This window comes from Alosa sapidissima, chromosome 9 (genome assembly GCF_018492685.1).
Source record: "Alosa sapidissima isolate fAloSap1 chromosome 9, fAloSap1.pri, whole genome shotgun sequence".
Lineage (NCBI taxonomy): Eukaryota > Metazoa > Chordata > Actinopteri > Clupeiformes > Clupeidae > Alosa > Alosa sapidissima.
In genome coordinates this window covers 15282588-15308403 of record NC_055965.1, presented here as the reverse complement: position 1 = coordinate 15308403, position 25816 = coordinate 15282588, and the positions used below count along the sequence as shown (strand labels likewise).

General features: G+C 39.2%; 1 protein-coding gene across 4 annotated transcripts; it reads right to left on the bottom strand.

Annotated features, from left to right (window-relative positions):
- Positions 1-863: 863 nt before the first annotated feature.
- LOC121718317 (GTPase IMAP family member 6-like) lies at positions 864-5007 on the bottom strand. Of its 4 annotated transcripts, none has more exons than XM_042103328.1 (6): positions 4438-5006; positions 3569-4019; positions 2386-2684; positions 1963-2025; positions 1541-1681; positions 864-1336 (listed from the first exon to the last, which is right to left on the bottom strand). In XM_042103328.1, exons 2-6 carry the CDS (start codon positions 3871-3873, stop codon positions 1209-1211), a joined length of 936 nt encoding a protein of 311 aa, XP_041959262.1. In that variant the 5' UTR covers positions 3874-4019; positions 4438-5006; the 3' UTR covers positions 864-1208. The 4 variants fall into 4 exon arrangements, 3 of the variants coding, with proteins under 3 accessions (XP_041959262.1, XP_041959260.1, XP_041959263.1); XM_042103326.1 differs by having other exon boundaries at positions 1963-2031; positions 4438-5005; XM_042103329.1 differs by having other exon boundaries at positions 1963-2031; positions 2386-3157; positions 3333-4019; positions 4438-4997.
- Positions 5008-25816: the final 20809 nt, after the last annotated feature.

The window sequence follows — 25816 nt, the reverse complement described above, 5'->3', positions numbered from 1 at the left end:
ACTACATTGTAACACTTAATTTGTGCCACATTTTATGGCACAAACTCAGTTTGAAATTATGAACATACAGGTATGATTCATTGAGTAAATCCTCCTTATACATATACATGTATACAGTACTGTACATACATAAAACAGTGAAGTCTAAGTCAAGCCCAGGACAAATATACTACTATACCATACTTATCATATGTGATGTTATGTGAGTTCTGACCAAACTTAATTTAAACACTATAAAGCCCATAGACAGATAATATGATTTCTAACACAAACAAAAAGTTCCCAAATTCTTTGTTTAAGCTTTGCACACTCTGTCTGTGACTAGAAATTATATTCTTTTAACTGGTCAGATAGAAGTATCAGAAACTGATGTTTATTTGGCCTACATACAGTGCAGTGGTGTAGAGTGGTAATGCATACAGTATGTCAGCCAAGCATAAACCAGCTAAACAGCATAACGTCACTGGACCAAGGCAAGCCAACAAACATGGCCACCCTTTGTACTGTATGTTAATGAAGGGGAGGACGTTCAGTGGCAGATTGCTGTTGCTGTAATGCTAAAATCACATTGGTTTGTTCTAGTGTTTATAAATATTGCCAATTTCTATTTTAAATTATGTGTACAACAAGTATTATACTTGGCCTGTGACTCAACTTGCACTGTTCTCATTTTATGGTAATCACTATTTGCACAATCCATTAACATATACTGTATTGTAGCATATCACTGCATTTCCTTCACGGTGATGGAGAGGTCATTCATTCACCCTTTGATCATTAATAAAATAGAAGGTAGGAAAAATAGACTTCTTAGATGCAGTTATTACTGTAAAATTAATGTGATGTGGGCGTTGATGTTAAGATGCATTTCATATTCAATTATATTGTGCAACATTGATGAATAAACAATAATACAACTGTACACTTTAAAAACATTAATAGACCGGTCGTCACAAAGTAGCAGGAAAAATTGTTTTGTGATCATAACCAGAACAAAACATCTGTTATGTAAGTTTTATGACTACTTTGATCCCCAGACATGGTTTCATGCACCTGATCCCTTGGTCATATGTTAATTTATTGTACTATACAGTATGTAAGGGATAATGGATGACATGGCGTTCAGTTTACAGAAATAAATGTACGTTTGAGGTGGCAAAACGGCCCTGACATGGCAACAGGTCATAAGTCCAATATCAATATGTTTGTCACTCTGCCAAGCTGTCCTCTTCCCCTAATTCTGACCCAACTCCAGGGTCAGAGGTTTCTGTTCGCCAGTTGAGCACTTTTTCTGTTGCTTCTTGCTTCTCATGATCACCAGGTTCAGATAAATCAACTAAAAGAACATAGAAGTTCAACAAGTTTACTCTAAATTTCACAATGAGATTACCTGGTAGCAATTGGGCAGTAGAACCAGCTGGAATACATAATGAAAAATTGATTACATTGTCCAGTGTTTTAAAGGTGCATTTTGTAGAACATTTTCATTATAAAGACAAGGCTGCGTAGAGGCATGAGTTCATAGTCCACAACAACTTACCTCCTAATCTGAGCTCTGATATGATGCCCTGAAATTTCTCCATGATGACAACTTCGCGTCGGGCCAATTCCCGTCTAAACATCTCTTGCATGTTCCTTTCAGTCTGTTCAGGAGGTTCATGTTCTGCTTGTCCTGGTTTCTCTGGTACAACATGGACATGCAGCATACACTCAGCTTTCTTCGCTTTGAGGTGCACCTTGTGCATGAAAAATGCACTATAAAAGCACTTACTTACTATGTCGTATGGCAGTCAATTATCAGTAAATACCAAATAAATGATAACCTGAGGTAAAATATATTTATGTGATGTGAGATATTTACTGTCTCTACAGACTTATGAATATAAGTATAAATGTCATCATGTACTCACTACAGGGTGCATATAGAAGTGTTTTGCTATTTGGCATGTAGTGGTTGATTACCTGATAACAATGGAAATTTAATTGGCAATCCCCTGGTATCCAAATATACTTCATTTTCCTGAACTGAAACTACATAATCAGAGTATTAATCAATAAAAAAGACACAATCTATATGGTGTCCTTTTTGCAGTGTTCTTCAGCACAAAACTTATTAACAATACTATGTTTCTATAGTCAGTTCATCAAATTCCATATTACCCATGTTTATGTAGACATAACCCTCATTGCAGCCCTAAAGAGGTTTTTTTTTACCTTAAAATTTAAATTTTTTAAAATTTAAAAAAAAAAAAATTAATTTTTTTTTCACCTTAAAATAAGTGTTACCTAAACTGTACTAAATCAATTTGCACATTTGTCAAAGGTATTTTGAATAAAGTGATGAAATCTAAACTGGGTAAGTGATGAAATATAATTGATACTCACAGTCTGGGATGTAATCCATGCTCCTGTCTCCTCTCCTTGTCTCTCGCCACATCGCTCTCACCTTCTCCTCCAGTTTATTGTCCCTTCTGGTCCACTCTTTGTCCAGAAACTCCACCATCTCTTTCCTCACCTCCTTTTCTCTTCTGTGACTCTCTGTTACTTCCGTTTCTGGGGTTTTCGGGGTCCCGTCACAGGAACTAACACTTGCATCCATTTCCTCAATCTTCTCTAGAAGCTGGTGGACTTGTGATCTATCTCCTCCATTCACGTTGTCAAAGACATGATATCTGTTCCCACATTTCCCCACAAGCCACCTGAGGGGCTCCCCTTCACTCTCAATGTGCTCCTCGATACTCGTGTTCCCCAAAGTATCTCCCCAGGTAAAAAGCACTAAGGTGTGTTTCCAAGTCATCTCACCAAAGATCTTCATGTTTCTCTTGAATTACCTTTCTTTGTTCCTCCAGGAACGACACATCAGCTGGGACCACCAACAGGAAGGCATGGGGAGCCTTAGAACCAAAAGTCACGCTTCGCTCGAGCTCCGTCTTCACCCATTCAGGAGTGTAATGGGCGGGGAAGTACTTCCACCAGCCGGGAGTGTCCACCACAGTGACATGTCTGTCACCAACTGATCCTTCATGTTTTTCACATTGATGAGTTCTACTGGGGCGAACATCTTTTTTGTCCAGGATGACATTTTTGGCATAACTTTTCCCACAAGTAACCCACCCTAACATAACAATTCTGACTTCTGACAGAGGCTGGATCTGACCTGAATGACACATTCATGACAACAGCAAATAAACAATAATATAACCAATAACAACATCTATAATAAAAGTTACATTAATAGCATAAAGTGTAGGCACGTAGTGTCAACTTCATAGTTTGGCAAATAAAAACATATAAATTTGTTTAACACTACCCTGTATTGCAACATAACTTACCTTTGAGTCGTTTTCTTTTCTCTTCTTCTCTTCTTTTCTCTTTCTTTTCTCTTCGTGCATTTGCTCGCACCTTAGCAACTTTCCTCTTCTCTTCAACCTCTTTTAAAGTTGTCTCATCAAGCTCAAAATGTCTGTCACTGTTATTCGCTACAACACTCTCTATCTGTTCCAACAGCTGGATGACCTGGTTTTGATCTTTAGTCTGCTTGTCGTAGACGCAGTATCGGTTCCCACATTTCTCTATTACCCACTTTAGAGCCTCCCCCTGACTTTCAATGTGCTGCTCTATGCTTTTATCCTTCAGAGAGTCTCCTTTGGTGAACACCACTATGGTGTGTCCCCAGATGTTCTCCCCAAAGAGCCCCAAGTGCTCCTCTATAGACCTCCTGTTTGTCTCCGTAAATGTACCAGTTTCAACAGTAAGGATGAAAGCGTGAGGTCCTGGAGGGCAGTGTTGGACACTCAACACTAGCTTATGTTTGATTCGCTCTGCTGTGTCAATCAGAGGGTAGCCCTTCCACCATCCTGGGGTGTCCACCATAGTCAATCTCTTATCTCTCACCTGACCACTGCGTTTTACATAGTCTACAGTTTTTTGACCAAGCTAAGGGTTCTCCTGAGCTGGCAGAAGGCTAAATATTGATGTTTTGTCCGATATGATTTCTCCCACTACTATCACATGCATTTCTGTAAGATAAAAAGGAATACACAATGAAAGAGATAAGACATTAGCCAATTTATGGATACTTAGGTACATAACAGAGTGACTATGAGCTGGGAAATCCACAAAAAAGGAGAAAATAAGGTAGCATGAGAAGACTCAGGAAATGATGTTTCGGCCTCGGGAAACTATTTGACTCTGAGGATGGTCTAAATAACATGTCACTATTTTCTTTTCTTGCCTCGCTCATTGTGTGGGTCACTCTTACTATTGAATTCCTTCTCAGACCAAACTTACCACCAAAGCTGAGCAGATGTAAATATAAGAGTTCTCAGTATCTTTGTCTGATTATTTACAAAAACTTTACACAGGTTACTTTGTGCAAGTGTGGTTTGGAAATGAATTACATAATAAGTGTAGTACTGAATTTTGATGTTGACTCACCATGCGGTTTGTGATATTCCACCTGTGACATTTTGTTCAGACTAGTCCTCTTTGCTGCTTCAACACATTGATGTTTAAAGTCAATTTACAACTTGCACTGCTGACACAAATATACCTGTATGTAAGTACAAACACAGAATGTCAGATTACAGAATAAACTGTTTTGGTCAATATTCAGATCTATCTCTGTAGCATTAGTTGTCAATTCCGATGTCCGTCTCTAATTTCAAGTGGCAGTTGTTTATTACAGTGCATGAAAATGCCACCCTCCACCTTTGACTGCTGAATCTGCAGTCACCCCCAGATGAGTCACGTGATGTCACATGACTCATCTGAGGATGACTGCAGAGTCAGTAGTCGAAACCGTCAAGGTATGACATGAAAAACAAACAAACAAACAAAAAACTAAGCCTGTTTATGAAAACAAATCACATCTATATCCAATTGTGTGCTGAGTCTTTTTTGGCTATGAGGAGCTAGTGAACAAGTATATGCACTTGTAAATGCATGTTTTAAAGAACATGTAGTGTGCTTGTGTTTACTTAAAATCTTAAAGGACAAGTTCGGTATTTTACACTTAAAGCCCTGTTTTCAGATAGTTTATGATTAAATAGAACGTTTAAGATTGAAATTTGGACACATGCTGCTGTCCTGAGAATTTTCAATTTAAGTATTATATTGTTTTGTATTTGTATGAACTTTGGACAAAAGCGTAACCATAACCATAACAATAAAAAAAATAGAGGAAAGTGGTTTCCTTTCGATCCTTTAAGGCTACGTTTATACGGTGACGATGAAAAGAGAAGACGCAGAAGTGGCGTCTCGTCTTCATATTTTTATTCGCGTTTAGACGAGCATTCTCAGGGGGAAATCTTTGTTTATATGAAGACGCAAGAGTAGACTATGTGATATTCGATTGGATATGCATTCCAGACCGGGTGGTGGTGTGATAGAACCCCGGTACGTCACGCGCAGACATTCTAATTTGACAGTTTAGCCAGAGAGGTAATCAAGGATCTTTGGTTTAGCCGTTTAGACGGAGACGCAACCTGGGTCGTCTTCAAAACTCTACACTCTGGAAGGAGTCTTCCGATTTTTGCGTCTTCAAGCCCCGATGGCGGGGTCGCCGTGTAAACAAAAGGCACTTATGATAAAATATTTTGTCGTCTTCCTTCGCAATCGTTCTCGTATAAACCCCTAAGATCATTAAACATTGCTTTGCCCAATTACTATCCAATTATTATCTTAAAGGACAAGTTCAGTATTTTACACTTAAAGCCCTGTTTTCAGATAGTTTATGATTAAATAGAACGTTTAAGATTGAAATTTGGACATGCTGCTGTGCTGAGAATTTTCGTTTTTTGTGGTAGCACCCCCCCTACCTCCACCAGTGTTGTGTGTAACGAGTTACAAAGTAACGAGTTACAGTAACGTAACTACTTTTTCGAGTAAAAAGTAGTGTAACGCGTTACTACTGAAAATTTGGTAACGTAACGTAGTTCCTTTTTCATATCGGCGCAACGTTACTTTTCCCAGGGACAGATTTGACAGCGACGCTGCTTTCTCAGCTGTGCTCTTGCGCAATTCACCCCTTGCAGACACGTGACTTAAGTCACGTGACGGCTCCATGCTGGACGGCAAAAAGATAGGAGACGGACGGCAAATTACATTATGTCATAACGATTATGATGAACTGAACACCATTACTATAACATCTTTGTAGTTCAATGTATTGCTGTTTGGGGTCTGATAGTCAAGGAAAGATGCCAGTGGTGTTGTTAGATGAAATGGGTCATGATCGCAAATGTAAAGTTATTAAAACTGGTGGTAACAGCAAGTGGAGATAACGTTAGGTCATAACGTTAGGCTACTGTAATTAACATTATGGTAAATGAACACCCATAAGTATTTCTAGACTAAAATATTGCAAAGCGATTTGGTTACTTTATTTGTCTTGCTTTTATCAGTTGTAACATAGTCAAAACGTTAAGAATGTCATAACAGAACATGAAATAATAACTTAGCTGCCACACTTAGAAGCTAGCTATTCTAGCTAACGTTTATCGTAGCTCATAGTGCTAGGGCTAATGTAACTCGTCAGTTTGTACGTTGCCCAGCGAATAAACTTACTTCTTAGGCCTACATGTCTTAAGTTAAAGAATTGAAAGAAATAGGAAATAAAAAAACTTGAACGGTATTATCTGTTTACATTCAGATCTTGCCAAAGACTTTGCCTAAGTGCTATCTGCCGTCCTGTTCAGAGTCTATGGTTGCTATAGCAACCGCTGCTGTGCTTCATACACTGAGGAGATAAGCATGCAATTGTGGTTGAAATACTCCCGAAACACAAAGAAAACAAACCAAAATATATCTATGCAAGAACATGGGATGTTGTTGTATTCCAAACAATAAGCCCACAGTCGTGGAAGGGCATTACTACGGTTAAATCTCACTATAATCTCCTAGCTGTGCGATATGTCCCATTACAACCCATTAATTTGATTCGTGTTCTTGCCGTCCACTAGGCTATTTTGCTGTGGCGCGAACAAAACGTGACGTCACTTGCAAGGGGTCAATAGGCACGAGCTCCACACGGCAGCTTACGTGACAGAGGCTGGTAGCATGAAGTGCAATCATAGCTCCACACGGTATGTGACAGAGGCTGGTGGTAATGAAGAGCAATCATAGCAAGCGAGACACAGCCAACGCTAACTTCTGAGGGATGGAGGTAGCCTATTGACATTACTTCGAACTTGTTGAAACTAAGGGGAGGAATGTGAGTGTTAGTTGTAGCCTAGCCTACACTGTCCCCTGATTTTGTCTACTGCCGTTAATTCAACTGCCAGCCTATTGATAACCAAATTTCGGAGGAGCGCCTGTTTAATGAAAGAGTATAAGCCTATAAAATAAGCCCTCATATATTTTGTGTTCACCTATATGCCCAAGATGTAGCGAGGCTATGTTGATATTGTTTCATAGGGCTTTAGTGGTGGTGTTGAAGCCTATAAGCCCAATGTTTTCTTGTCAAGTGCTCTGTTTGTGGCATTTTTTATAATAAAGAGCACAAAAGAAATACCTGTTATGTCCTCCATAGTACAGTAGAACTTTATGTAGGCCTACACATTTAGGAACAGATATTGGGTTCTGCCCAAACGTAAAAGTAACAAGTAACGTAAAAAGTTACTTTCCATATCGTAACACCCCCAATTATCACCACTTTTGTTCAGAAATTCTACAAACAACGATGTTTTTTAACACTTCAAAATAACATTTACTAAATTAACCTTACATTTTTCAGTAGCCATAGTTGTGTAGATTTGAACAAAATCTGGTTTGGTTCTTAACGGGAGCATTTACTGCCTGAAATATCCTATTTTGTTTACCACGTTCGGAGTTATAGTGCTGGCCTGATGGGTCGCCTATTTACACCGTTTCAACGGCACATGGACGGTTAGACCGAGAATTCTCGTCGTGAAATTAAAATTCCACTGGAGCTCCAAGCGGTTGTGTACACGCAGCCTTACAACACTGTTTACAGCTCCTCGAGTCACGGTAAAATGTCATTTTTGGTACATAGCTAATTTAGATACACCTATGTTGTGGGTGGTTGCGTTTCTATAGGAGTCCACTGTCTTGGTTTGTATAGAAATGGATATTAAGTGACACATACACGCAAGACGGTGGAAATACGGGACCGGTGGAAATAGGGGGAGTTACTATAGAGGGTAACTAAGTAAAGTAACGGGTTAATTTTTTTAGAAGTAACGAGTAACGAGCAAACACTACTTTTTAAAAGTAACTTCCCCAACACTGACCTCTACAACGCTACATACTGTAGGTGCACTGGAACAATCCTTCCTAAAATGCATTAAACTTTAGTTTACAAAGACGTGAAACTCACCGAGTGGTCAGGGGTGTTCACTGATATGCTCACACAAAAATCGCTGCAAAAGATGCTTTCCAACAGGTGTTTTACTATTCGTTGTAAAACTGTGGAGCTATTTTCCAAACGCCTCACACCCGCACATTCTTCCGTTGAGAGCTTGAATAATAGACACTCCAGCCCAGTTGGTGGCGATAATGCACCTTACACCGTACACTTGCCAATTACAAGCAAACCACTGGCTGTCTTGAAGTATTTTGCAACAGACAGCTAAAACAGCGATTTTGTGCAGTTCCGAATTGCGGGAAAATTCGTGGCAAAAAAAAGTTGTCACAGACTTTCAATGATCCAGAAAGGCTAAAGTTGTGGATGGAATTTCTGGGGTTGGCTGTGAGCACACCTGTTGAGGATCTGCAGAAAGCTGATCACCGTGTCTCTGTGGTCTGCATTTTACTGAACTTCGCTGGAGGTTGAAAGAAATCGCCCAAAAAGCTTTTTCGCCTGAGAAATACAGCGGTTCCCACATTATCTCCTGGGACGACAGAGTTGGAAGAACTTGGGGTGAGGTTGACATTTTGTAACGTAACGTTTGTAACAGGCGGAAAATGAACTTATTTGTTATGTCCATAACCTGTCATGTTCACATCATAAGCCTAACACTAACCCTAGCCTACATGAATAATTTGGCTACATGATTTTGTACGTTTACTATTTTTTTTGGCTGTGGAACTTTCATGGTGAAAGCCTACATGAATCATTACGTTATCATTCACATCGTGCAAGTTCCAAGACATTTTAGTATTAGCCATGGACGTGACAATAATTTGGATAGCGTAGCCTACGATACCGCGACTGCATAAGACTACAGAAAGAATACAAACAACCCCATATCCGCTTCCGGCGGCAGAGTAATACCGTACCTCACAGCACATCCAATACAAGTCAATGGAGTTGGACAAAAACTACGATAAAACCTGTTGGAAAGAATCTTTTGCAGCGATTTTTGTGTGAGCATATCAGTGAACACCCTTGACCACTCGGTGAGTTTCGCGCCTTTGTAAACGAAAGTTTAATGCGTTTTAGAAACATTGTTCCAGTGCACCTATGCAGCGTTGGGGGGGGGGGGGGGCTACCACAGAAACCGAAAATTCTCAGGACAGCAGCATGTGTCCAAATTTCAATCTTAAACGTTCTATTTAATCATAAACTATCTGAAAACAGGGTTTTAAGTGTAAAATACCGAACTTGTCCTTTAAGATAATAATTGGATAGTAATTGGGCAAAGCAATGTTTAATGATCTTAGGGGTTTATACGAGAACGATTGCGAAGGAAGACGACAAAATATTTTATCATAAGTGCCTTTTGTTTACACGGCGACCCCGCCATCGGGGCTTGAAGACGCAAAAATCGGAAGACTCCTTCCAGAGTGTAGAGTTTTGAAGACGACCCAGGTTGCGTCTCCGTCTAAACGGCTAAACCAAAGATCCTTGATTACCTCTCTGGCTAAACTGTCAAATTAGAATGTCTGCGCGTGACGTACCGGGGTTCTATCACACCACCACCCGGTCTGGAATGCATATCCAATCGAATATCACATAGTCTACTCTTGCGTCTTCATATAAACAAAGATTTCCCCCTGAGAATGCTCGTCTAAACGCGAATAAAAATATGAAGACGAGACGCCACTTCTGCGTCTTCTCTTTTCATCGTCACCGTATAAACGTAGCCTTAAAGGATCGAAAGGAAACCACTTTCCTCTATTTTTTTTATTGTTATGGTTATGGTTACGCTTTTGTCCAAAGTTCATACAAATACAAAACAATATAATACTTAAATTTAACAGGGAACAAATTACGATGTTGGTCAGACTATACGGAGAATAGCAATAATAAACAACAATGTCAATTCAATCATTAGCCTAATAAAAAAGAGGGAATACAGCAATAATAAAAATTGCTCTTGGGTGCTCCTTGTTGGTCAAATGTCAAATTAATCAACAGTCTAATGAAAATAAAGCAATAACAATAACATATAAAAAGTGCTTAATGAACTAAGTGCATGTTGAACAGATATGCCTTTAGACCCCTCTTAAAAGACCCAAAACTATCACAGCAACGGAAAGCACTGGGCAAATAATTCCACCAATATGGAACCACTAGGAAAAGAGTCTTGAATTTGACCTAGTGTTTATGACTGGTCGACCCAACAGACGCTCATCAGAAGACCGCAGTGGGCGGTTGGGGATGTACATCTTGATCATTGAATTAAAAAAACAAGGAGCAGATCCAGTCAGTGTCCTATAGGCCAAAGTGCGAGATTTAAATTTAATTCTGGCTACTATTGGGAGCCAATGGAGAGTAACTAGGAGAGGAGTTACATGTGTCCTCTTTGGCTGATTGACCAGGCATGCTGCAGAATTCTGAATCAGTAAATTCAACTGATCTAGGCTTACAGTGTGTTGCTAACCTGACGTGGCCATACTCAATTATATTCTATTCACCATTAGGGTGTGATTATGGAGCGTGTTTCAACCAATACAGGAAAAAATGCTTCTGCACACAACTTGATAGACCTATGAATATGATATAATATAAATGCAATATATTACATTATAATATATTGTGTTATTGCATTGTTATAATAATTAGATGTAATAAAATATTATGTATGTTCACCACAAACCTATTTGCATATGACATTAATGCATATTTGCTGCAACATTGCCAAAAGTTAACCACTGTTTGCCAGAAACCTAATTTGCATGTGAAAATATGACCTTGCCACAAATGTGTGGCAACTGTTCACCAGAAGCCTGATATTTTGGTAAGGGAGGCTATATTATCACACGTTGCATCCAACTATGGGTTCAAATGCCTAAGCAATGGCCTATTCTAAAACTTCCATTTCCATCCCATGTCATATTTTGCTGTGCAGTGAGAAGATCTCTGTTCACTGCTGTAGTGAGATTTCATTATTTTTTGTTGAATGTTGGGACATGATGGGACGGTGGTCGAAGTGGGGCAAGTTGTCTGTGGTGGAGTTTGTACTCTTGAAGACCTGGGAGAGTCTGCTGTAACATAAACTCTTTTTCTCCTCTATACGAGCAGAAAAAGCTGACAGCTTGCTGCCCACGATGACTGGTCTAATTATGAACTGTCAGCTTTTTTTGCTTGTCGCTTGATACATCAATGGAACCCTGCAAAATCATTATTTGATTGGTCAGGAGCTCTTTTTCGCAGACTAGATAGACTGAGACTGTTCCGAAAGTTTTTTTTCATCGCAACGAATTTCATCCTTGGTGAGTAGGCTACAGACAAATTAGAACCCATGCGTTTAGTCTGCGTATTTTGTCCAAGAAATCGGACATGGTGTGTAGCCTACGGGCCTTTATGCACATGGGAGAATTCGCCCCTAAGTAAATATACCACACATAAAAGTTTACCGTTGCAGTACTGATAGTCGCTCTAAATGGCTGCTTCACCAAGAGTGGCAAAATAAAATGTGGTAGGCCTAACTAAGAGAATAAGCAGGGTGTCACACATGCAGGGCGTGCATGGGAGAACGACAAGGATCTTTCAGCGTCAGTTGTCATCCACGACATCAACTAGTTCTAAAGTGAACTGTTTAGAGCTCTCTTTACTTATAAGTCTGTGTGATCTCAGTGATAATGAGCCCTATTTGTTATTCTTTAACCAAGCTGGTATGGGGAGTTGCATAGCAACAGGGGTCAGAAGTACATGTAGCATTTTCAAACTCGTGGTAATCACGGTTGAGAAAGCTGATGCAGCAGCAGTGGAACACACTTTACAGAGGTACAAGCAAGTTATAAAACTAGATGTACCGCAGAGCGGTACACAATATGACCGCCGCCCAGTCCTGCACAGTCTCTCTGCAAAAATAAATCACACATGTCAATTTGTCTCCATTTTCTACTCCACTCTTGCAACTTTTGTGTATGTAAATTAGTGTGTGCATGTGTGCGTTTGCTTGTGTATATATGTGTGCTTCTTTGTGTGTGTGAGTGTGTGTGGGGGGGTAATGGTGTGTGTGTGTTTGTGTTTGTGTGTGTCTGCTTGCCTGCATATGTGTATGTGTTTTATGTGTCTGTACATGTGTGTGTGTGTGTGTGTGTGTGTGTGTTCGCTTGTGAGTGGGTGTGTGGGGGTGGCTGCTTGCCTGCATGTGTGTGTTTTTATGTGTGTGTGCGTGTTTGTGGGTCTGTGCGTATGGCATGTGTGTGCGTGTGTTTATGTGTGTCTGTGCGTGTGTCTGCTTGCCTGCATGTGTGTGTTTTTATGTGTGTGTGTGCGTGTTTGTGTGTGGGTGTGTTTATGTGTGTGTGTGCATGTGTGTGCGTGTGGGTGTGTTTGTGCATGCCTGCAAGTACGTGTTTGTGTTTATGTGTGTGTGCATGGCATGCGTGTGCTTATGTGCAGGTCTGTGTGTGTACGCGTGTGAGTCTATGCGTGCGTGCCTGTGTGTGTGCATGTAAGTACGTGTGTAAGTATGCCTGCATGTCTACTGTGTGTGTACGTGTGTGCGTGTGTCTTAATGTGTGTGTGTGTTATGCTTATGTGTGAGTGTATGCATACCTGTTTGTGTCTGTGTGTTTGTCTGTACTTCGGGGGGTACAGCTATTTCAACTGGTGACGTCACTCTCCATTTTATATAGGCTTACACACATGATTTCACACTTGTGGTTGACAGTCAATTTTCCTTCAAACTATAGGTCATATGACCGTGGCTGGCTGGCCGACAAGTTAAAAGAAACTAGCCATACTAGCAAGCACAATATACCTTACACGTTATGCGAAGGGATGGATTTGGGTAAACACTGTTTCAAGGTGCGCCCCGTGCGTAAAGTTGCGCGCCACAGTCAAAAAACGATTTTTTTGGTATAGCAGTACAGTGCAAACATGGAAATGCATACAGACCAATAGCACGGAAATGGCAAACATACTACTTAAATTTAAGACCCAGAATTGTTTACAGATGGGCCACAGAAAGTCTCCCGTTTAATAGCCAAGTTCACCTAGTCTAAAACAAGGCCTGCCTTTGGTTCATCTGATTCGTTTTTCTTGGATAGCCTAAGCCTACCAAACATCAAGCCAATAAAAAAAATGACCGTTGTTTAGCCTAGGCAGTTCATATAATGTAGCTTAGGCAATTCATTGTGCGCCTGGTGTTGTATCACAAAACGTTTGTGCAGCAATACGCTTTTAAAGGAGAATTCCGGTGTGATATTGACCTAAAGTGTATCGAAACATGATACCAAGTGTGAACGTATGTCTCATAGCCCATCTCGGCTTGTCCCCTGCACTCCAAAATCTGGCGCTAGTTAGCCGATGCTACCAACATCTTTTTCAATAGTGGTGCTTCGGCATCGGGCTAGCCATGCAAATAAATCACTGTTTTACACCCATTTACGAGGCTCAATGTATCTCCACACTTCATTGGTAGACTTCCGAGGGCCCTGACATTTAAAACGAGACATTGAGAACTTTGAAAAAGCACTGGTAGTTTACTTACAAGACGATTTATACAGACAGTATCTTCACGAAGTTTAGCGTTTGCAGCCATCTTGAATTTAGTCACGATAAGTCGAGCAACGAGTAAGAATGAACAGCTATGATAAGGGATCAGATTCCAAAAATAATTCAGTGGAAATGCATGGATTCCAGTTGCTGCTACTGGAAGAAACTGGAATCCATGCATTTCCACTGAATTATTTTTGGAATCTGATCCCTTATCATAGCTGTTCATTCTTACTCGCAACTAATCTACATGCAAAATTCCCTGAATATTAGTGCAGATTCCCTCTTGTTAAGACATTAATGCACAATGATAAATCACCTCATTAAACCTCTCCCCGTATCAGTATATCTATGGAACTCCTCCTATGGCGTGTGATTGTAGGCCTGATTTTTAAGCTAAGCAGCAGCAGAACACAGTCTGAACATACCAGAGAAATGGTACAGCCCAATGGGGGTGAGGGTTTGAATATCGTATTTCATTAGATTATATCCTGCATTGTTGGTATGTGATGGTAATACTGCATTTAATTACATGCAATATTGGATAACATTAAAGTTTATTACATTTTTTTCAGTACCCCCCCCAAACTATTATTTTCATCCCTTTTGGGAGGGTCCAAGTCTCATCTAGGGGGGTCGGACCCCCCAATACCCCCCGTAATTCGAACCATGGTGTGTGTGTTTATGTGTGTATGTGCATGCGTGTGTATGTGTGAGTGTGTGCATACCTGTGTGTGTGTGTGTTTGTGTGTTTATGTGTGTGTGTGTGTGTGTGTGCCTGCATATGTCAACGAGGTAGCCTGAGGTGAGGTGGTGTCTCATCATGATTACATGAATTTAAGGTTAATTGCTCATGAGCTCATCATGTATGTGGCCCCTCAACTAAAGTGTTGAATAATGACATATGTTAAGAGAACTGCAAAGTTGTGTTCAAATCAGAATTTGAGCAGTGATGACCACATTTTTGGCAGAAAAAGAAATGATAATGATCATGCTTAATAAATCATAATTCATAATGATGTGCCCACTGTACCTAATGCCATGTATGAGGTCACTAATGATAGACTATGAACTCATGTGAATTCTTGATGATTCATGAGATATTAAGGAATGAAGTAATACATAAATCATTATTTAATTCATGCATGGATTCATGATAATTCATGTACCCTTACAGTAAAGTGTTACCAAAGTCTCTATTTTTGCATTGTTTTGTTATTCAATGGGTGTGTAGAACATGGACTATACATCTGCACAAATTATATTGGATATTATCCTATTTCTATGGATTCTTGTGGCTATTTCAAGACCCAATATGCTGCATCTACTTATTGGTAAGGATATACTGTACACTGCAGCTAGAAGGTAGGGAAGCTCCAAAGGCGGACGAGAGGGAGGAGGGCATTTCTGATTAAATTTAATTGAGACATAGTTTAATTTGACAATGTAAAGCACTGTACAGATTGTACATAAAAAAGGTTGTCATGTATGGATTCCCAAAAGTCCAAGCTTTCAAATGGTGCATCATATACTATGCTACATTAGCCTGGACATTCCAGACCCAAATCCAAATGATTAAGTGTCTGGCCATGAATAATGTAATGGCTCAACTCGAGGGGTGGCACCAAGCATGCATTTGAAAATCTCACTTCATGCAATTGTATAACACTGTTACTGTGTACAACCAATGTTTATTGACTGATTCCGAACTTCGACGCAATTGGATAACACTACGACTGTCATCTGTTTAGCTCGACTATATAAGATACAATACAAGGGACATAAGTAAGGAGCATCATTACTCATTGTCAGAGTGACTCTCTGAGCAAATGGGTGGTTGACATGACATGGCCTTTTTTTGGTCCAATGTGTCAAAGATAGGTAAATAATAAAAAATATATATCAAAAACTATGGTGATATTGTTCAGAAAATGCTGTTTTATATGAACATACAGAGCATTCATGGGATTAATCTTCCATTTTTTCACAATTTTCAGCCAAACCAGAAAAAGCTCATATGGCGTGACTGTCCCAGTCACATTTCACAAATTTTGATTTTGAATAAAAACAAGAAAATTAATTCATTTTCTGTTTATTCAATCATATATTGATAACCCAGATGCCTACTTGTGAGTCTGCTTGACTAAAAGTTCAGGCATAATATTGTGAAACCACTCTTAACTAAAACACTTTGTCCCAGAAATGGATATCATATGGTGTGACGCCATATTACTTTTTTTAAACGGGCAATTGTTTGGAGACCTTCGGGGAGTAGGGGTCCTCCTTCTTTCAGGAGGAAGAACAACACCTCAAAAGGACACTGAAAGTTACAAGGTGAGTTTTCTCTCTTCATGTTTTCAAAAAAATCAAGTATATCCGGCACTCCTGCTTCAGTTCCCTTTTGCATTGTCTTTTGGTGTGATGCATTTTCCACAAAAATGCCCAAATAAAATTACTTTTCAGTCAATATTACCTTTAAAACTATATTGTCATATTGCAGTTAGCATGTTTTTAGGATGTTAGCATAAAAGCACATTGCTTAATGTCATGCTAAGTACATGAAACCTCATATGGTGTGACCCCATATCATATAGTGTGACCGGGGTCACACCATATGATTTATTTGTCACACTGTATGATAGAAACTGCATTTTCCTGCATAAATAATGTTTTTACATATGTTTAACTCATAATTAAGTGTAATATATATTTTGACATATTTAACATGATTTAACATTTATTATTTAAGATGTGCAACTATTGCATGTATTGCGAATCACACACACATAAAACACAGAAATCACCCCCACACACACTCACTCTACAGCCTTGGATACAAAAGATACATATTTGACATTCTAAATATCAATAGTAGTATGAGAAAATAAATTCTGGTGTTAAAGAAAATAGTAATATTAATGTTGTCTTTAGCACTATAAGTAATTGCAAAAATTTAATCTGATTATAATGCAGGAAAACTTTATCTGAATAAATTGTTGAATTTGTCTTTTAACAGATATAAAGAGAATAAACTCAAAGGGGAACTACAAACTTTCAGATTGAAGCCCACCATTGAGAAGAGAAAAACTCAGAGAACCCAAGAGCTATACAATATTTGGTGGCATTCTGTTTTGCATAGTTGTGATTTCTGAAAGTGAACCTTTACATGATATACCTGTCTTAAACTGTCTTTTGTTGCTTGTGAAATACATATAATACACATTTTTGTATTAACAGATTGTTTCGTGGTGTTATTATGACCGCCGCGCAGCGAAGCGGCGGTCATATAGGTTTAGTCAGATTTTCTTTTCTTTTTTTTCGCATGCCCAAATTCCCGTCAGTGATTCCCGGGACAGTGAAAGACTGGGGTACACAAAACTTGGTGGACATGTAACCCCACATGGATAGCATGGAACCATCGTTTTTCGTTTTGATCTGTAGCCCCCCCGCTGGACTGGACCCCCCGAAAGGAGGGTAGGGCAGACACAGTTTTCTGTGAATATCTCGAAAACCGTAGGGTTTAGGAGGACCATTTTTTTTTGTATGTTGATCTCAAGGGGCCATGTCAACCCATTCCATAACCACTCATTTCATGTATAGCGCCACCTAGTTAAACACAAAAAAGTAAAAATAAGGTGTTGTAATTGAAGGTATCTGTGACCTAACATAGTCAAAACTGCACGAAATTGGAAGTGTAGGATCATTATGACACCCTCTGTATGCACGCCAAGTTTTGTGGAATTCCGTTCATGGGGGGCCACACAATAAATTAATTTATGTTACTATACCCCAACTGGCCTGTAGGTGGCCGGAGACAGTTTTCTGCGAATATCTCGAGAACCGTAGGGCCTAGGAGGTCCACCTTTTTTATGTATGTTGGTCTTAAGGGGGCATGTCAACCCATCCCATTACCACTTATTTCATGTATAGCGCCACCTAGTTAAAAATTAAAAAGCAAAAAATTAGGTGTTTTCATCACAATATCTCTGGCTGACAAGGTCAAAACTGCACGAAATTAAAAGTGTAGGATCATTATGACACCCTCTGAATGCATGCCAAGTTTTGTGTACTTTCGTTCATGGGGGGCCTTACAATAAAATAATTTATTTGTACATTTAGTGACGTATACCAACAAGGATTCCCGGGACACTGAAAGACCGGGGTACACAAAACTTGGTGGGCATGTAACCGTCATTTTTCGTTTTGATCTGTAGCCCCCACGCTGAACTGGACCCCCCGAAAGGAGGGTGGGGCAGACACAGTTCTCTGTGAATATCTTGAGAACTGTAGGGCCTAGGATGACCATTTTTTTCCGTATGTTTGCCTCCAGGGGTCATGTTAACCCATTTCATGTGCACACATGTGCACAAACAGATACACACACACACACACATACATTCACAGTAATCATACGTATGACACATACCACAGTAGACATATGTACGCTTGCATGCACAGGCACATACGCAGGCACACACACAAGCACGCACGCGCACGCACACACACACACACACACACACACACACACACACACTCACACACACACACACCCACACACATAACATAAACATAACACAAACAATCAAGAATTTCTCAGAATTATGAACAGGCAAGATGGAGGTGGGGTTGTATAAAATGAATTTTACATGTGAAATCTATGAACTAATCATGTTTTGGTACTTGTTGTCTAGCAGATACCAGTGAAAATTGAGTGTGGATAATGCAATTTAGTGAGACAGTTAGAATCATATAGGCCTTTCAGCGTGATTTCTTTTTGTGGAAAAAATGTGCTGGACTGGGCGGCGGTCATATTGTGTACCGCTCTGCGGTACATCTAGTTTATCATATGGCATGACACCATATCATTTCATCAAGAATTTATGAAAATAAAAAGGCTTTTGGGTTCTAAATCATACAAATCTCAATGGAACAGATAGAAAATAGGGTCAGCAAAAGTCACAAGAATTTTCTTTCTTTTATATCAAGGTATGTTAAAATGAATATGACGTTTATTGAAAGATTGAGGACATATGCCTTACTCTGTGTATTGCTGAAGAAATATACTGTAAAATGTAATAAATTTGCACAAGGAAATGCTAGATCTTGATGAAGTAATGATAGAAGATTATAATACATTGCTCACATTAAAAACCAAATACCCCATTATAATTTTACAAACAATAACTTTTATGTCACACCATATGACAATTTTAGTCACTACCACAACTAATTAGTGAATAAATATGAATTTCAACACAAAATCTAAAAGACCATACATATTTTTGGGAATGGAAGGGTCAGTACAACAGGACTAAGTGATTTCCATGCCTAATATCTGAATTTTTTTCAAAAAAAATTTTTCGGCCTAAAACGTCAACCACCCAAATTCAAAATGGGCTCCCGCGAGAACTGATAATGCTAAATAGCAATATGGTGCATACAATTGATTTAGATGTGGGGGAGGGGGAGGTGTACCGTGGCTGTCTGTGTTCTCTGGGTAAAATTCATTAACTGGCACACTGCAAGATTTTCATCTTTACCGTGAGAACCGTGAAACATTACCTTGTCAGTAGCTCTTTGGAGATAGTTTTTGCCTGTTGTTAATCCTTCACCTGTACAACAAAAGCATTTGCATTGTGTACAGGGGGGATAAGCACGAGAAGTTTGCTATTTACAATAGCAGAGTAACATATAAATACATCGCGACTCTAGCATCACACACGTAGCGCCACAGCATCATGTATGTATAGCGTCACAGCATCACATGACACATACAGTAGTTGCAGCTACAATCTGGCTTCTCAAAGAGCACAGTTTGAAGGAGTTTGATGTAGTGGAAGGAGTTTGAAGTAGTGGAAGGAGTTTGAAGTAGTGGAATTACCAGTATGCTGCAATTGAAAAAGTGCACACACGCACAAACACAAACACACACACACACACACACACACACATATGTGCACACACACACACACTCACACAATGTATATGGGTTTATAGGTAGACTAGGCCCTATTGGTTACAGTTCAACAGTTTACAGTCCCCCTTATCAGTTATGGATTCCTGAATCTCAATCTGTCCATTTCTTTCCACAAAACTCACCAGAAGTCATCATTTACAGTAAGATGTTATTTTTCAAAATGTATTTTTGACCTCAGTATTTCAAAAAGGATTACTACGGCCCTTATGGAGAGCTGGGTTCCTTGTGACATTATGAAATCTATGAACTCCCCCTGCACTTTACACCCATACTGCAGTGTGGAGGTGGAGTCCATGGAGGTGTTATCAGCAATGGTCTGACATGAAGGAGCGCCATCACATGGCTTCAGTGTGTCTGAAACTCCCCTCTGGCACACCAACAGGCTGAACAAGCATCGTGTCAGCGCACACACATGCACCCATAAGACCCCAATTTATACTGCTGCTTATTATGCAGAGTATTGGTTGTTGTGTTTCATGATTTATGTATTACATAATGTGGTTTGATAAATTGAACAACCCTGACTTTCCCCTTTTTACACTATAAGCAACTGAATTTTGCACAACATTCCAGGATCTGTATCTGAAAAATAGTATCTGCAAGCAGCACTAAAGAAAAATTGCTCTCGGTGTCCCCCTACAGTTGAAAAGTGCAACTGTCTGTTACCACTGTAAATACTTGTACAGCAGAATAAATGTGTATTCATGGCATCTGTTGAGATTGAGTATGTCCATTGTGGTTGTCGATGTTACTTTCAACTTTTAACAGCTAGAATAAAAATACCCAACCTCACAGCAGAACATGCCTTGTATAACAGTAACATGAGAGAGCAACTTAGACAGAACCCTAGGTCTATAAACTAACTTGAAGATAATATGGTTATGGTAATGGTTATGGCATTTTGCAGATGCTTTTGTCCGAAGGAGACAAATCAGTTAAAAATAACGGTAACACTTTACTTGACAGTATCAACAAGAGTGACATGACACTGTCATGACAAATGAAACCTAATCCTAACCCTAATCCTAACCTCTAACCTCTAACCCTAATCCTAACTCTAACCCTAAACCTAACCCTAATTCTAACCTTAACTTGATATGACAAAAAAACGAATGTCACTTAACAGAAGCGGTATGTCATAAACATTTATGACTTGTTGATGACACGTTCATGACAGTGTCATGTCACTCTTATGTCATGGCTGTCAAGTAAAGTGTAACCAAAATAACAGTATTTATAACATAACATCAATAATAAAATCCAATATCAACAATTAAAAATAATAGTGTCCCATTCTGCCCCTCTTTCCTGTCCTTAATTCAACCCTTGTGTGAAGCAGTGTGCCAGACAGAGACAGATGGTGGCGATAAGACAGACAAGACAGTAGGGGTGTGAGAAAATCAACCTGATGGAACAATGCAACTCTAGAATTGCATATTCTGTATAAAATTGGCCCACACATAATAGCAGCAGAACAATTAAAAGCAAAAGTGTTTTAAAGATCCAATAGGATGTCAAAAAATAAATTACTCTGGATCCATCATGTGCTAGATAAGTTTGTTTTGATTTTTCTCCTTTGTTTTGTTTTGACACACACAGTGTGGGCCCAACCTTTAGTCCTGGAACTGGTTTAACAATGCAGGTATACTATAAACATTCAGGAATATTCACACCAGCAGAGCTAGTTGAAACTTGACTTTGAACATCATTGTGTTGAAGAAGCAAAAAGGATTATAAGAAAGCAAGTGGAATGAACAAAATGGCACATGGGGAACATCTCAAACCACACGGTAAGAATATGGCAGCAGCTGAAACACTCTGGCTAGGGTGGCTGGGCTCCTTAAAGGGATAAACCAGAATAAAAAACAACCTATAAGCTCTATGGATGATAAAGAGTTCACACTTTCGCCGGGGAGCAAAAATATGTTAATCAGAGTAGTTTTGAGCTAGACCATTTTTGCATTAACTACAGAAAAGCTTAGCTTGTAGTGCAAGGGGCATGGAATCACGTCAAAACAAATAATAACACAATGTTTAACTATTTTTAAAACAATTCTGAAAGCATCTACAGTTGTTTTGTGTATACAGTACCCTCCAGAATTATTGGCACCTCTGCTAAAGTTGACTACAAACTGGTATAAAAAAAAAATATGTTGGTGATTTATTGTAATCTCACAATGAACAAAAATAGGAAAAATCCAACCTTGAAGGGAAAGACATTTATTTTGAGAAAAAGGAAAATGGGGGCATGGAATCACTTCAAAACAAATGGCTATTTTTAACACAATTTTTGAAGGCATTTACAGTTGTTTTGTGTGTATACTGTTTTGAACACTCCAAATGAACTAACCTTGTTTTGTTATTGTTTTTACTTCATAGGCTATGTTCAGACTAGGCGTCCATTTTACATTATAATCATAGACTGTGTTTTCAAAAAAGTCCTCAGCTTTTTCTATAGCTTAGAGCTGTTTTTAAAGTTAAGAAATGTTCAGCTTCTAGGGAAAAACTGGCTACGTCACACAGTTTTGACAGCTGACCAATCAAAACTGTATTTTCATTCAAATGTCATCTGTCACTGGCAGTCAGGGGTGTTTTATGGGTATTCTATCTATCTCCTCCTGGTTGCTTGTGCTATGACCAGCAGGTGACCTGTAAAATTGGAGTGAACAACTTGTGGGCCTAATCATTTGTTGGCATCTCTTTCCCTATTCAGATGTAAGGTTGCTCTGACATGCAGTCAATCTGGTTTATGAACCCTCAGTCTAAAAGAGACAGGTCACTTTAGCTTTATTTGTTATGCACCACACCAGAGAAAGGAGAAGTCCATAAACTGAATGTTTGAACTTTCATATGTTAGTGTGGAGGAGACATTTGAGGGGCTTTGATCTAGTTTTAACACTGATGGTCAGAGTAGATTTCAGGGATTAAGACAAGGAGAAAATGTCTCAAGACCAACTTGATCCGGGTGGTAAGTCACCATATTTTGTCTGTAGGGATCTTGAATTGTGTCCTGCCAATCTAAATCTAAGATAATTGTGTCAATTTGTCAAATTGTAAATACTGTAAACAATATTTAAAAGCATTGTACAGATTCTACATATCGTATACATTATATATGAACACTCATTTGTTCAAGTATGCTTGTCTGTTTATTTTAAATTCTGATATGACTAAAACAACCAATTGCTTGGACTGATTATTCTATGTAAAACTAGATGTACCGCATAGTGGTACAAAATATGACCGCCGCTCAGTCCTGTACATCCGTTCCGCGAAAATAAATCACACTTCAATTTGTCTCCATATTTTACTCCATCCCCCACTCTTGAAACTTTTGTGTATGCTTGTTTGGCATGCCTGAGTGTGTGTGTGCGGCTGCACAGAAAGTACCCTACTGGTGCTGAAAAGGTGAATAGATTGTAGAATAGCCAAAGAAGATGTAGAATTGTTATAAAACCTTTAAAATCTCTAAACAATCACAAGTAGGGCAGTTCATCACAGTTCATCCATTGCAACTGGATTGATGAAAGGTCACTTACACCTGTAGGCTACATTGTATTTGGGAAAAGCAAAAGGTATCAGCATAATGTTATTTATTTATTTATTTATTTATTTTTTATGTATTTTTAAACAAAAACATCTCTGTCAGTTCCATGCCGTTTTCAACAGCTATCAAAAACAAAGGTCATTTTTGGATGGATGGATTTTTTGTGAATGTTTCTTCTTCTACATAAGATTTTAGTCATCTTTAGTTCATGTAATACTTTATTGTCAATGCACAAATTAAGTAACAGTAGTCTGAAACGTTATTGTTAATGCACAAATTAAGTAACAGTAGCCTAGTCTGAAACGAAATGCTGTTTTACATCTAACCAGTGGTGCAAATAACTGACATGTCCAAATGGGCCTTGATGAAATGCGTCGCTAGACTGTTCATACACATTTTAACGGGCCAAAGTTGAAGAGCTTTTGTCCGTTATTGTTAGTGCAAATATAGGCTGATTCATGTTCCCTTGCATTGTTTAACTGAGGTCCATGGCTAGTCTGGCTTTCATCAGACCAAGCTCAATCTTTTAAGAAATCAAAAAATAAATAGCGGGCAGATCAGGCTGGGTTCACCCAGCCTAGTCCATAGGCACCCGATATTGTTTAATTTTCCGATTGAGATATACACGCTCTGGCTATTCTAAATGCAAAAATGCATCAGGGAGTTATGACAAAACGGTAACTAACAAACTAGATCCTAATAGAAAGCTGTTAGCTTCCCTAAGCTACAGGTAGGATTATAAGGTAGGCCTATTTACAACATAAATTGTCAATAGGCTATGCTGGCGACACAAATAAAATCTCCTTTGGAAACCAATGGCTTACGCCTTACAGTATCAAGCAGACTTAAACTGTGATATCGTGGCGAAAAGTTGTAATAACATTCACGCAGCTCCATGAGTCAAGGAAAGCGCGAATGAAGTAGCCACTTCTAAATGGGACCCACTACACAGTAGCTTAAGGTGTGTTGCTAAAGCAGCCATAATGAAATGAAGGTGTCATTGTTTGGATACTTCACACACACGTGCTTTTTAATTTCACAGACTACAACTACCAAGCTGTAATCAAAGCACATCGATTCCCCTCTCACACCCTGCACGCACTTAAAACAAAAATAAACAGGCGTCTCAGTCTCACGCATGTATAGGCAAAACTGTATCAGACCGGTGTAACGTTGGTAAATCTTCCATTGCACAGAATGATTTTGTAGCATGTGCAATAAATGACAGTCGAAAGATACAAACAGTGCTGCTATACATTTGCTTGGTATAACCGCATTTATAGTTTTCTACAAATGCAATAAATCAAATGCCTCCATCACTCAACCAACGCTAACGGTAACATTACCTAGGTCCTTATTGATATTACAAGATTAACGTACCTGCAGTAAAAACCAAGCATTTCCGATAAACATCCTCAGATTTATTTCGGCTTCAAGAAGAAATGGGAATTACACTTCATGTGAACATCGTCCTATCCTTATTAGATGTTCGCTGCGGTAAATTACAGTCCTTGTATGAAGCGTCCATTGTTTTTTCCAACCCACTTTTAACTTCCAACAAAATTACGTCTCACTACAACGATGCGCCATCTAGTGGACAAACGATTACTTCTTGCCAATACTGAAAATGCAGCCATGATGATGATGATGATGAATATTTATTTTGGCTTTCTTTTAATCCTACTGATTTTCATTTTTTACCGGGGGGGGGGGGGGGCAAATCACAAATGAGTGATTATGAGCCAGGTTGATGTGGTCCCTTGAGACCAACATACCATAAAAGATTCACAGAGAACTGTGTCTGCCCTACCCTCCTTTCGGGGGGTCCAGTCCAGCGGGGGGGCTGCAGATGAAAACGAAAAATGACGGTTCCATGCTATCCATGTGGGGGTACATGCCCACCAAGTTTTGTGTACCCCGGTCTTTCAGTGTCCCGGGAATCCTTGTTCCCGTATGTCACTAAATGTACACATAAATTATTTTATTGTAAGGCCCCCCATGAACGAAAGTACACAAAACTTGGCATGCATTCAGAGGGTGTCATAATGATCCTACACTTTAATTTCGTGCAGTTTTGACCTTGTAAGCCAGAGATATTGAGATGAAAACACCTAATTTTTTGCTTTTTAATTTTTAACTAGGTGGCGCTATACATGAAATAAGTGGTAATGGGATGGGTTGACATGCCCCCTTAAGACCAACATACAAAAAAAAGGTGGACCTCCTAGGCCCTACGGTTCTCGAGATATTCACAGAAAACTGTCTCCGGCCACCTACAGGCCAGTTGGTGTATAGTAACATAAATTAATTTATTGTGTGGCCCCCCATGAACGGAATTCCACAAAACTTGGCGTGCATACAGAGGGTGTCATAATGATCCTACACTTCCAATTTCGTGCAGTTTTGACTATGTTAGGTCACAGATACCTTCAGTTAC